The sequence below is a fragment of the Patella vulgata genome, chromosome 1, assembly GCF_932274485.2.
Source record: "Patella vulgata chromosome 1, xgPatVulg1.2, whole genome shotgun sequence".
Lineage (NCBI taxonomy): Eukaryota > Metazoa > Mollusca > Gastropoda > Patellidae > Patella > Patella vulgata.
In genome coordinates, this window is record NC_065879.2 from 682,501 (window position 1) to 696,354 (window position 13,854).

A 13,854-nucleotide genomic window follows, 5' to 3' on the forward strand; every position below is an offset into this window, starting at 1 on the left:
GACTATCGGATGGCTTGGATATTCAATGGATTATAACAGCCTTGCAATGACATAATTTTATTGATAAAATGGATTATCAAAACTACCTTTATCATCGTAGCAATGATATTACATAAACGAGACTCACTTGTGAAAACCTCAAATACTCAAAACTTTGTTCACAATAAAGTAACTTGAACGAAATTTTCAATATATTCATTTTGTATTTTTGTATTTTGAGCTATTAAAGCAAGAACGGACAGCTCCTTATCTAAATTTTACATAATGTATCTTTAAACATTTCCTATAGGAGACGTAAAACTGTTGAAATATTTGTATGAATTCTTTAGCATATTTTGTTTCTCTCCGTTAGGCCAAGAATGTTTTCATATTATCTTATAATTAATTGATAAATATAACTTATATGTTTTATGTTTAAATGTATTCTGTGAATAACGTAACTACCCATATTTCCCTACCATACCCCAGATCAAAGACGAAGAGCGTTAACAATATTAAACAACATACCGTAATGGCTGCTAAAATACCAGAATCTAAAAATATGGAATGCAAATCGGACCTGAAACAAAAATCAAACAAATTATTCCCTCTGATAGGACAATTACCAGAGGCCATGGGCAACCCTTATACACTTTCATCTAGGACATTTACTAGGGGCCACGGGCAACCCAATACATCTAGGAAATTTACTAGGGGCCACGGGCAACCCAATACATCTAGGACATTTACTTGGGGCCACGGGCAACCCAATACATCTAGGACATTTACTAGGGGAGACGTGCAACCCAATACATCTAGGACATTTACTAGGGGCGACGGGCAACCCAATACATCTAGGACATTTACTAGGGGCGACGGGCAACCCAATACATCTAGGACATTTACTAGGGGCGACGGGCAACCCAATACATCTAGGACATTTACTAGGGGGGACGGGCAACCCAATACATCCAGGACATTTCGTACAGGCCGCAGTTCACCAGTACAAATTAGATGAATTTTTGTGATTTTAGACGATTTTTCAAATAAAGATTTGATATTGAATGAATATGAAATAAATTAATTTTAAATACTAACTGGATCTCTACTTACTTTTTTAGTTGTGACATGACAAAGGGAAGTAATTTGATTTTTTTGGTAGCAGCTTGACGTTTTTGGTTTAATTCTCGATCTTCCTATAAACAAATTTTATAAAAAAATAATAAAAAACAAGAATTTCTGTTTTTGACTTCTATATCAGTGAGATAAAATTTGAGAACCCAGAGAAAAACCCATGAGGTTAGGCAGATGACCCTTGTCAGTTATAAGGTGGGATTGGACCATAATTTATTGACAGCTAATAATACGCAGATATTAACTCTAAGACTTGGTTATCATTTAGTTGTGTTGTTTTATCAGGAGTTTCTGTATATAATGTTTAGTTTCAAACCATTGTTGGTAAACTGTTCAAATCCGTTGAGAATCATAGAAAACCATTGTGTTTCTACTGTCAGGTAGTTTAAATGGTCTGTCTAGATTAGATAATGGGCGTTGGGTATATAACTGTTTAGTTTCTCAAAAGTTGTTGAGTAATTAAACAGACTAATTAATTAATCAACACTGCTCTAGAAACTAAACAGTTATAAATCCAACAATCATTATCTAATCTTCGGTTTCCTCCCACTGCTAAAGACCCCTACATGCAGGTGAATTATTGAAATAAAATTGAACCATGTTAGTCCCAAAATGACCTAGTTTGTGTCGAGTGGACACATCCCTTGTTCTCATTAATTACCTCATGTCAATATTTTCCTTGAGTTACAGGAAGAATAAATTTGAAGTGTACGCCACCCATGATGAGGTTAATGTAGCGCCCTGAAATGTGTAGCCCAGTACAGCAGTAGTGATATTTCTTCATCTTTTCACAGATTAAAACCCTCCCTCCTATTGTCTGAAAACAATCCTCCGCATCACATTTTATGAAAGGATTGTCAGGAAACCAGAATATTTTTTTGTATGGCCGTCATGTTGTGTTTTTTTTGTTTGGCCGTCATGTTGTGTTTTTTTTGTTTGGCCTTTGTGTTGTTTTTTTTTGAGGGGATTAAAGTAGTTTACCTCCGCAGCCTGTTTCATCTTTTTGATCATATCATCCACCAGATCATCGTTATCATTGATTAAATCACCCTCTTTCTTCTTCCTTCGCTGTCTCTGTTTCTCATCTCTCCTTCTCTCCAACATCAGATCAAAATCGGATACAATACTAGAATAAAAATCCAGACAGTCTACTACAGTCTTCTACAACAAAAATCAGGCCACACAATAACCACTGTATACAACCAAAATCAGGCCAGACAATAACATCTCTATACAATCAAAATATGGATGTCACATAATGAGATCCATCACCAGTATTTTGAAAAGCAAAAATACAATTTGTCACTTTGAAAAGAGTTAAATGTCCACCTGACACAAATTACAAAACATTTTGGGACTATCATATGGTTCATTTTGACAGGTGAACCATATACTAATGCTGGGTATTGCCACTGTATTCACGATACGATACATATTGTGATTCAGGTGCTACAATAATTACCAAGAATTGATATTTTAATCTTGCCGACGTCGAAGAAATAAAATTGTTTTATATCATGATATTGATGTGGATCGCAACAATTTAACGGTGTACCTGGATAATGTGTGACGTGGATAATTAAGAAGAAGAAGAAAAAGAAGAAGAACTTACGTTCCACCATCTTTATCACCATCTTCCACACCTTCATCAGAATCATCATCATCCTTGCCAACAGCAGGTGGTGGTGCTTCTTCTGGTACAATCCCATCAGCACCTTCACCAGCATCATCAGATAAAACAGCTACAAAATACAAAATATTACATAAAATACCCCAGTTTTTCATCCCATACGAATGACTATACTCGGCACATCTCAGTTTGGCACCACTGACAAGGGAGAACCACATGTACACCAGAGAATGCCAATCATTTTGGCAGGTCGAGCACAGGACAGTGAGCAAACACCTTACTCTGCTGTGATATCACAGACTACACTCTTCAACTTGTCTTTATAGTTCAACTTTTGTTTTACATGATGTATACCGTTTCTATCCCCCACCCCACTTCTCCCACAAATCATTTTGGTCGTTCCCATCCCCTTTCTTGCACAAACCATTTTGTTTGTTTCGATCCCCCACTCCACTTCTTCCACAAACCATTTCGTTCGTTTCCATCACCCACTCCCCTTCTACGACAAACCATTTCATTCGTTCCCATCCCCCACCCCATTTCTCCACCAGACCATTTCGTTCGTTACCATCCCACATCCCACTTCTACGATAAACCAAAATAATTCTGTCTTTTATAGTTCAACTTTTGATATATGTTTTGCAGGATGCCGCTCCCCACTTTTTCAATCAGACGTTTAAATAATATAGACAAAATTCTAATTAATCTACATGTATTTTTCAATTTAACAGAACCAACCTGATTTCTTCTTTTTAGACGTCCCTTCAACATCAGCTTCACCGAAACCCTGAAATAATCACAAGAAGATGTGTATCGTGACAGTACCTGACCCCCACACGTTAAACCACTAGATCATCTGACCTCCACACCAACGTAATAAACGTCTGTATGTATGATGACAGTTTGTACCAGCATCACAAAACTTATTAAAACTTCTGTATGTCAAGGGCCATAACTCTGGCAGTAATTATTGGAAATCGGTGAAAATCAATAGGCTTCTTCGTCTCATGGCCTTAAACACTGTCTATAAATTTAAAGTCAATCAGATATTAACTTTAGCCTCTAGAGCGTCCACGGATGGACGGGGGCGACGACAATATACAACCACATTCCAATGTGGGCATATAAAAAATCGTCTAATATCACAATAAATCATCTAATTAAAATTGAACAGTTAGTTTTAAACTGGACACAAGCACAAGTTAGACGAATTGGGGGGATTTTAGATGATTTTGATACTGAATGAATGTAAAGGAATTAGAGCTAAATGATACCTGGGCTACAGTGTAAAGTGATGTTATAAAATTTCTAGGCCCTAATTATAACCCAAAATTTCTAGGCCCTAATTATAACCCTAAATTACCTCAAATTCCTCGTCTTCATCACTTGAACCAAAGATATCAGCTATTAACTCATTTTCTTCAGCTCTGTAGATAAAAATAACAAATAAACTACATTAATGACCAACTAAGTTGCTAGGCAATCAAAGATATCCTAACAACAACTAAACCTGTCGGAGATGTCCACAAAGGTTGGTGCATTACTAACAACAGCTAAACCTGTCGGAGATGTCCACAAACGTTGTTCCATTATGAATCTTGGGATACCCACCAAAAAAAGCAAAATCTTTTCTCTGTATAATATCTTTAATTGTTTTGGGGGACTAGAGAGGAAACCAGAGGAAACACGGGGGAATCATCAGCACCAGATCATATGATTCAACGAACATGTGATAAACATGTTATAAACCATACGACCACACCCCCACTCCTATCTCTAGTGGTGGCTCAATGCTAATAAATTTTCAGTTCAACTATTTTTGTACGGATATTCAGCTTTCACAATAGTGTACAGGTAATTGGCAAGCGATGTTCAGAGACTTGGAATCAAATGAAATGGGGTTGAACGTCCAACGGGGCTAATGCAGACGAGCATACACCATACAGTGTACTATGAGGGAAATTTTGCCTGGGCAGCGGCACTACGGCCTACTCTTATATCGAAATTCCGACTGCCCTGGGATCTTTTACGTGCATGCCAATTTAGACATGGGACCTCATTTTTTATCACATCTGAACGACTATGAAAATCCCTATGAACTTTCTCGGCCAATGCAGGAATCTAACATGCAACCTCCAGACTAGTGAGCCAGCGTCTAATCCACTTAGCCACCGTGATTCCCGTTCTGAGATTTGATCAAATCTATAAAATGTGCTTACTCTTCTTTTTCACTTTCATCATCACTCATGACTTTAACTAAAATAAATAAACAAATAAAATGAAATAGGGTTTAACATCCTACCTTACTGTAGAAACACGGCTACTAAGACGGGCACATTATCACCTCTAGAGGGACCACAAGCTATAAACGTGATTTTTCGTACAATCAGAAGCCATAAGCCAGGAGGTTACGGTCTGATATGTGTGAATATCTTTGGGTTATAAACATACATTTAGAGTTTCATCAAAATCAGATAAAAATTATGACCTCAAGTGTCTCCACAAGCTAAAAACATGATTTCTCGTACAATCAGGGGGTAATCCATGAAGTTACATGACAGTTTCGAATGGAACCGAGAACTTTGGGAGATAAAATTATATGTCAAGTTTCATCAAAATTGGATAAAAATTGTGACCTGTAGAGTGTAGACAGACGTCGAGACAGGGGCGATGACAATATACATCCCCATGAAAATGTGGGCGTGTAATAAAAATGTATGTATAAAAATACACTGTCCTTCTGTTATGTATAAATATACAGTTAACACTACCTGTTATGTATAAATATACAGTTAACACTACCTGTTATGTATAAATATACAGTTAACACTACCTGTTATGTATAAATATACAGTTAACACTACCTGGTTGATCTCAGTTCAAACCCAATCTGATTAAAATACAAATCTATATTTCATTTCGTTTTTTTATACTATCGATGGCCTACCCTACATTAATATCTAACAAGTTGTACTCGAAGGTCGTGTCAGGGGTCACACGAGCGGCTTTTGACCCTATGATGCCTAACATTGATTAATCAATCAGCGTTGGCATTTCTAGTGGTTTACCCACAGTTCTGTGCATGGCACGCCAAAAGTCGTTGTAACAGAATGTTTCATTGGCTTATCCCCCACTTCAACCAAAACGCCCGTAATATAACAACTCTTCCAGATCCTAGTGTAGTAAAGACATGTAAAACGAAATTTTGAACAATAAAAAACAAAACGAATTAGAATCTGTGTTTTTAATCCGACTGGTTTAAATATGACCATGTGAAATCATGTTTTGTCAAATAATTAAGTTGTCTTGGTTACCGTACCTCTTTTTCTTTTCTTGGTTGGTGAAACGTCAGCATCAGTTTCAATGGGTTTATCACTGAAAACAACAAAAAATAGTTATATATCCTAATTTGAATAAATTTATCCAGGATAAAAAAAACCCCAAAAGCTATAGTAACTAAGTTCTTGATGGAAAAGTTGCCTATTTTTACTGTGATGACACGCTGCTTCTCAGTATAGTCGTTTGGATGGGACAAAAAAAACCACCCCAAAACGGACACGTGTACAAATTGACGTTCACGTAAAAGAAATGAAATGAAATGGGGTTTAACATCCTACTGTTTTGCTCCGAACTGGGCTAATGAAGACGGGCATACGCCATACAGTGTGCTATAAGGGAAATTTTGCTTGGACAGCGGCACTACGGCCTACTCTTATATCGAATTCCAACTGTCAAGGGATCTTTTATGTGCACGCCAATGTATACACGGGGCCACAGTTTTCCGTCTCATCCGAATGACTAGACAGCTGTCCTTGTCAGGCCCTCCGTCCTGACAAGGGGCAACGATGCCGGAAAATCTGGATGGACTTTCTCGGCCAATTCAGGGATCGAACACCCGACCTCCAGGGTAGCGAGCCAGTGTCCTACCCACTTAGCCACGTGATCCCCCCACGTAAAAGAACCCCCGACAGTTTAAACTTGATATAAGAGTAGGCCGTAGCACCCTACATGGCGTATGCTCATCTTCATTGGCCTAGTCAGGGCAGAACAGTAGGACTTGAAACCCCATACCATATCCCACTTTATTACAGGAGCAAGTGACACAGAGACGCAGGATTATTATCGGATGTTTGTAGAGAATTCCGTTAATCATTTGTATATCTATAACCTGATTCTTCTATGTGATATATGTTACTTACTCATCATTCTCTTTATCTGAACCACTGACAGGTGATCTAACCACTCTTCTCTCACCTGTAATTATAAACACATGTTGAATACAGGTGTTACAACACGGAACAGTCTGCACATATCAATCATAACCAGGTATGAAAATGATTTCTTTTTAATAATAGGCTAGTATGCAGGACCAGTTCCATTTAAACAGCGATACACAATAGATAGAATTTTAAAGTCAATTCTTTCAGCGATACGGAGCCAATGAAGTGATTTTAATGCAGGGGTTATACTGGATCTAACAGGAATTTTTGTGACTAGTCAAGCCGCTGAATTTTGATTTTTTTTTGCATCCTTTGTAATAATTCTTTTGAAACACTGAGGAGGAGACTGTTACAATAGTCTAATCGTGAGAAAATTAGCGAGCGATTGAGTGTAGCTGTGGCTTCAGTTGTGAGAAGATGATGAATACTACTAATATTATTGATATGATACAGTGCACTCTGTCACATCCGACCTCTGATCACTCCGGCACTCTGTCACATCCGACACCATTTTCATGTCCTGATTTATCTCCTTATTACTTCAGCCAAAAATTACTTCCGGATTACGACATCAATCAGCCGTTCGCCATACGATTTCCATTGAATCGACACCGTATAATCCGGCCTTCAATCAGTGGGTGTCAAGCAAACACTTACCGATCAATTATCCGTGAGATTAAAACTGGATGGGTGTGAAGCAATCACCAATCAATTACCTGTGAGATTAAAACTCGCTATCGTGGGTCTTTGTTGATTACTTTGATAATTTTAATCTCTTGTATGACAGTTGTGACAAATACTCAAGAATATCCACGAATTTTTACCCCGAATTCACAGTCGTAAAAATATTCCTAGCACCTGTTGGAAACATTCGTTGCGCATGCCGATTGAACCTGAATAACCTATAAGTTTGGTCACCCTACAGATCTCTTCGAACCGTGTGACGACGACCTGGAGATGCTCGATTCACAATCCGGATCGTCCCGAATTGACAGAATTGCAATCGAGTGACGCAGAATTCAGTCCTGTCACAGTTCTGTCAGTCCCGACGACGGAGGGTTAGTGAGTAGAATTGTGATGTAATTTTCACCCAATTGTCACTATTTTTCGGGATTGAGAGAATTCAATTCCGGAACGTAGAATCGAGTACGCCCATTATCAACGAACACGTGATAGCAAAGACAAGAGTGGGATCAATTGAAGACGCCGAAGAAGATAAATTAACAACAGACTTGACCTAGTCACTATTTTTGGGATTGAGAGAATTCAATTCCGGAACGTTCAATCAAGTACGCCCATTATCAATGAACACTTGATAGCAAAGGAAAGAGTTCGATCAACTGAAGACGGCTAAGAAGATAAATTAACGACAGACTTGACCTATTCAAAATGCCTACGCATGTTAAATGAAATAAAAAAATTAATGTAATACAATTTTGAATGTACAGAAATCATTTTGAAAGGGAATAACATTCTGGTGATTCGAAGTTCTATGTTCGAAGGTACATTATAATAATACTTCCGGTTTTCGAAGTTACAATATTTCCGGTTTTGCGAAAACTGGGTATTCCGACACTCTGCATAATCCGACATATTGTAACGATCCCGTACGATGTCGGATGTGACAGAGTGCACTGTAGTATCATGTTTTAGTAAGATGGTTCACATGACTTATCATGCTATTGTTACTATCTAAATAACCTCCCAGATCTTTTACTTTACTGGAGAGTTTGATAAAAGAATTTCCTACTTGAATGTTATCTAATTTTATCTATGTTATCTAATTAATTTATCATAATTTTGCTTCAAATCCTTCTCAAAACATTGTAATTGACGAGGAATACCCTGCTATAAAAATCGACCAAAAGAGGACATGTTTGTGTCACGTAACTTACATAGCAACCCTTGCGAGGTCGGAGGAGAATTCGTTGCATACACAAGGCGATGTTGTCTTTAATCACTGACTATTTATTACAAATATCGAATGCTAATTAAATTCTCAGATTATCCACTGCCCGCATCTTTTTCCGTCATTTTTTTCTCAGAAAGTGTTGTACGTCTAACTCTTCATAAAATTTATCAGCATCTACACCAAGCGCTCAATCTCCGCGTGCAACCTTTGACGTCACGCATGCAGACATTCCTAATCGTCGGGCTGTCGATTAGGGGAACCCTTACATTTTTGTCCTGTATACGCTCCATGGGTGTTTTTCAGGGAATCCAGTATTTTCTAGTAAGATTGGACATCTCTACTTTCCATATATACCAAAATTGCCATACTTTTATTGGAAATAACCACCCGATAAATACTTTTCTGGGAACCCATCTTTAAATAAACATCAATAATATTTATATTTGACAGTTGTATAATAGACCTGTTCTTCAATGGATTAGAATATGATCGAAACTAGTAGCTTACTGAGAGGAATCTGGGAAGACAGCTCGCCACTCTACCGATTCATACATTATATAAAAGATTATTTGGAATATATTACGAAAAATTTAATTTTTGAGTGATACATTTTATAAACAATTACAAATGCATTACGAAGTATTAAATATTTTACTGATAAATTTTATAAATGAATATTACCTGAAGGTGATCTCGATCTACTTCTTGATCTCGATCTACTGGATTGACGACTTCTCGCTGGTGAACGTGAACCACTCCTACTTCTAGCAGGGGATCCACTTCTACTTCTTGATCGAGATCTGCTCCCAGCACGTGATCCTGATCTTGACCTTGCTGGAGATCCTGAACCTGATCTAGAGCCTGATCTAGAACGTGCACGTGATCCAGATCTTGATCTAGCTGGAGATCCCGATCTTGACCTTGACCTTGATCGCGAACCTGAACCTGATCTAGCCGGTGAACCTGATCGTGACCTACTTCTGGAAGCTCTTGAGGCTGGAGAACCTGACCTACTTCTGCTACCTGAACGACTGCGGTGTGATCCAACTGGAGAACCAGGTGCACTTAACGGTGATCCAGGCCCAGGGCCTTCTGGTGAATTGGACCTACTTCTAGCTGACCCAGCCGGAGAACCAGGACCAAGTCCCATTGGAGATGCTGATCTGCTTCTATCTGAACCTGCTGGTGATTGTGATCGACTACCGGCTGGTGAACCCATGGGACTTTCTGCAGGAGATCCTGGAGCACTGCCAACAGGGGTTGGAGGACTCCCAACAGGGGCTGAAGGGCTGTCGGCATCGTAATCATCTCCATCATTATCCACCTCATGTTCAACAACTTCGCGTTCTACATCATCCTCATCTTCTTCATGAACATCTTCACGAACAACCTGGAAAGAAAAAAAACAACAAATGTTACAAGAAGCTTAAACGACAACAACGAATGAAACAGTATTAATATATCACTTCTCTTCAACAATCTGGGAGAGAGAGAGGGAGAGAGTTTAACATCCACTCGACACAAAATAGGTCATTTCGAGACTAACATATGGTTCAATTTTATTTCAATAATTCGCTTGCACATATGGGTCTTTATCAGTGGGAGGAAACTGGAGGACCCGGCAAAAACCTATGGGAGTTGACAGACGACCCTAGTCCTTGTCACGTACACCCGGGGGAATTGAAACCATGCCAGTTGACTCAATGACAGACCTTATGATGCAACGCCCACGTGCTAACCATTCGGCCACCCCCTCCCCCCTCTATACTACAAGCTTAGGGGATAAATCTGGACGCACAAAAACCTCAAATTTCAAGGTTTTGAAGATACAATAGAACTTACATCTCCACCATCATTAACATAATCATCATCATCTGCTTCATCTCTGGTAGCCATTTCTACATCATCATCTACACTAGCGGCACCACCTGGAGAACCAATAGGGGATCCACTAGCATCAGACCCCTGAAAAAAAGCACATTTATAGATATAATACAAGGGTTATATGACAACAACCAGGTATATCTATAATGGTTACTGTCTGTATAGTAATTACACAGTACATTTGTACAGCCATAGAAAAGTTACAGTTTTTACTTAGCTGTATGTAGCCTATGTAACCTATCAGTATCATCACTTGTCACATACATGTATATACATGTAACTTAATACCTGTAAATACACAAACTCTACCTTTAATTCATTATATACAAGTTGATAATTACAGGTGTTATTTTTACCTGTTTAAGTTGCTGTTCATTTTCTGGTTCATCTTGTACAGGTGTACTTCCTCCACTTCCTACATAAATATAAATAGACAAAAGTAAATAACTCTATTATTCAGCCTTTTATTGACACTGCCGCAGTCTCTGCGAGTGACGTCATGTAGTTTTGGAAAATTTATGCTTGGTTGGCCATATTAACATATACATGTAACTAAATAACAATAATCAAAGTTTGTTTTTGAGAAAAATATGATTGATAGTTTTTGCTCAGTTAATGCCATTAGAGATTCACGAAGGCTGTACAAGATTAGATAGCTTAATCTAAGATGTACATGTACCTGTGGGTGTAATTACACTGTAACCCAGGTATCATTTAATCTTGTGTATCTAGCACTAATTTCTTTCACATTCGTATAATATCTACAGGTAATCTTTGTTTAATAATCGTTTAAAATCACAAAAAATCATGTAATTTCTTCTTGTGTACCGTTTAAAGCTGACTGATTAATTTTGATAATGAGTGTCCAATTTACAAGTATTTAATTCCCTGACCACTGTTCAAAAATTAATCATTATACATCATTAATCAATTGGGTTGTTTATTTTTTAACAGTGATTGAGAAAATAAACACTTGTAAATTGGACACTCATTATCAAAATTGAATGGTCAGCTTTAAACTGGACAGAAGTAAAAACTAAACGATATATGGTGATTTTAAACAGTTTTTACGAATTTTTAAACATAGATTGGATATTAAACGCATATGAAAGAAATTAGTGGTAGATACATAAGATTAAATAATACCTGGGTTACAGATGTGTTCCAGAAAACAAAATAGAAATTTATTTACTGAAGGATGAAGGAATTTTGAAGATATTCGCCTCTTAGATTTATTTGTCAAGTAATACTGTACAGTACATGTAACTGTTCGATTTGATGAGATTTTACAATTCATTATCATACATATTGTGTAGGCTATAGAGATACATCAAGTTTGATTTGAACAGTTGGATGAATAATAATCATTTTTATTGAGAGAAAAGGGGTTTAATGTCCACTTAATATAACTAGGTTATTTTGGGAGTAACATATGGTTCAATTTTATTTCAATAATTAGCTTGCACATTGGGTCTTTAACAGTGGGAGGAAACCAAGGAACCTGGAGAAACCCAGGAGATTGGACAGAGAAGCCTTCTTGTCTTTGTCATGTACAAGTGTGGGAAAAAATAACCACGTCATGTGAATCTATAGCAGATCTTATGATCTAAAAGGTACACGTTAAACCACTTGGTCACCCAATCCTTCAATAAAACGTGGAGATTTGTTCATTTCCCATATGTTTGTCAAACTATCCATTGTGAATTATTCCTCTATAAAATTGTATTAAATTGGGGTTTGTTTCAGTCTTTTATCTTCTTACCTTTACCACAGGTAAATATATGGGTATATATATATATATTAGCTTAAACTTTTTCCTACTCTCAGTACTGGTACTCTCTCTATCCCTGACCCTTTTAAAGTAGCTAAGTCTCTAACTCAATATCATCCAAAATCTTCAACATTGAAAACACGATTTATTTGTCAAATTAAATCAACATTGATGTTGTGATCTTACCGGAATAAGATGGGCGTTTGATATCTAATATTTAAGACAAAATAAACATTTTACCATTGGTACACGAATCGTGTACCATAATGCGCTTCAGCCCCAGTTGTAAAAAGAGACTCGAGGGACGAGGCTAGACACATTGCACCAAATCGAACGGCGTATGTAGACTGGAATAACCAGACGCTAGAAATTTGCACTCGATTGAGACTGCTGGCTTATTTTGCCGAACATAACTGATTTGAAACTGGAGTAAAAACGGAAACCATTGAATGTAAATCAGTTTATATACATTCATATTACAGTATTATATGCGTTGCGACCCACTTTTGTCAATTTCTAGGTCCCAAATGTTAGCGATTTAGCTCCTTTTAATATATTTTCAATTCTGAGATTGTTTTGTTGGCACTCATAGGCATTGGTAATCTAATCTATCGAGGTAATAACTTAATTTAATTGTTAATTTGTTATTGTACCAACATTGTAGGACTATTTGTTTAGCGTGCAATTTTTAATATTTACGCTCATTATTTCCTTATATTTCTATTGGCATATTGCGTTCGACTTTTCTTGATTTGAAGTTGTCAACAATTGAATAAATGTGGCATTTTATTCAGTTCAAGATGTGTCAATAAATTAATTACAAAGATCACAAAGTGACCCTTTCACTCACCTGTGTCGTCGTATTCCATTTAATATTGATATTTTTTCTGAAATTGATTGAAAATACACAAAATACAACAAAAAATACAATCACGCTTTAACTCTCTGTTTAGCGCCCCCTATGTAATTACGGGGAATTACTCTCAGGGTTTTTATTAGCGTTATCTGGCCACAGATCACTAATTATTTCCCCATTGACTTTAATGTTAATTCTCGTCTCTTAAGACTGGCTCTAACTTTTTCCCAAATTTTCGTTGGGTAGAACGCTTTCTGCCACAGATGGAGCAACATGTGGCAACCACTTGCCCAAAAGCATGTATGAGGTTCACCATAACTTGAGATACACAAGTTGGAAGTAGAGACAAGTAAACATGCAATTTCCGGCCCTACATTTTAACGTAACCAACCTCACAACTCTTGTATCCTTCCGCCTCAAAATCATGAATATTCACCCAAACCTGGCAGAAAATGTATTTTCAAACCC

The 13,854-nt window shown here is 37.4% G+C and overlaps 1 protein-coding gene across 3 annotated transcripts in view; it reads right to left on the bottom strand.

Moving 5' to 3' along the window:
* The window catches only part of LOC126808556 (protein IWS1 homolog), a 24,125-nt gene extending 10,601 nt beyond the window's left edge, over positions 1 to 13,524 (bottom strand). Inside the window, exons 1-13 of one of the 3 annotated variants that reach the window (XM_056101134.1) lie at positions 13,381 to 13,524; positions 11,144 to 11,174; positions 10,718 to 10,748; positions 9,557 to 10,265; positions 6,943 to 6,997; positions 6,063 to 6,118; positions 4,963 to 4,999; positions 4,107 to 4,170; positions 3,482 to 3,530; positions 2,726 to 2,855; positions 2,095 to 2,239; positions 1,093 to 1,175; positions 508 to 559 (exon numbers count right to left, since the gene is read on the bottom strand). In XM_056101134.1, coding sequence (XP_055957109.1) covers positions 508 to 559; positions 1,093 to 1,175; positions 2,095 to 2,239; positions 2,726 to 2,855; positions 3,482 to 3,530; positions 4,107 to 4,170; positions 4,963 to 4,999; positions 6,063 to 6,118; positions 6,943 to 6,997; positions 9,557 to 10,265; positions 10,718 to 10,748; positions 11,144 to 11,174; positions 13,381 to 13,399 — 1,461 coding nt within the window. In that variant the 5' untranslated portion in view covers positions 13,400 to 13,524. Of the gene's footprint in view, positions 1 to 507; positions 560 to 1,092; positions 1,176 to 2,094; positions 2,240 to 2,725; positions 2,856 to 3,481; positions 3,531 to 4,106; positions 4,171 to 4,962; positions 5,000 to 6,062; positions 6,119 to 6,942; positions 6,998 to 9,556; positions 10,266 to 10,717; positions 10,841 to 11,115; positions 11,175 to 13,380 lie in introns of all 3 variants that reach the window. The other 2 variants (XM_056101127.1, XM_056101140.1) reach the window with 2 other exon arrangements.
* Between the last annotated feature and the right edge of the window lie 330 nt (positions 13,525 to 13,854).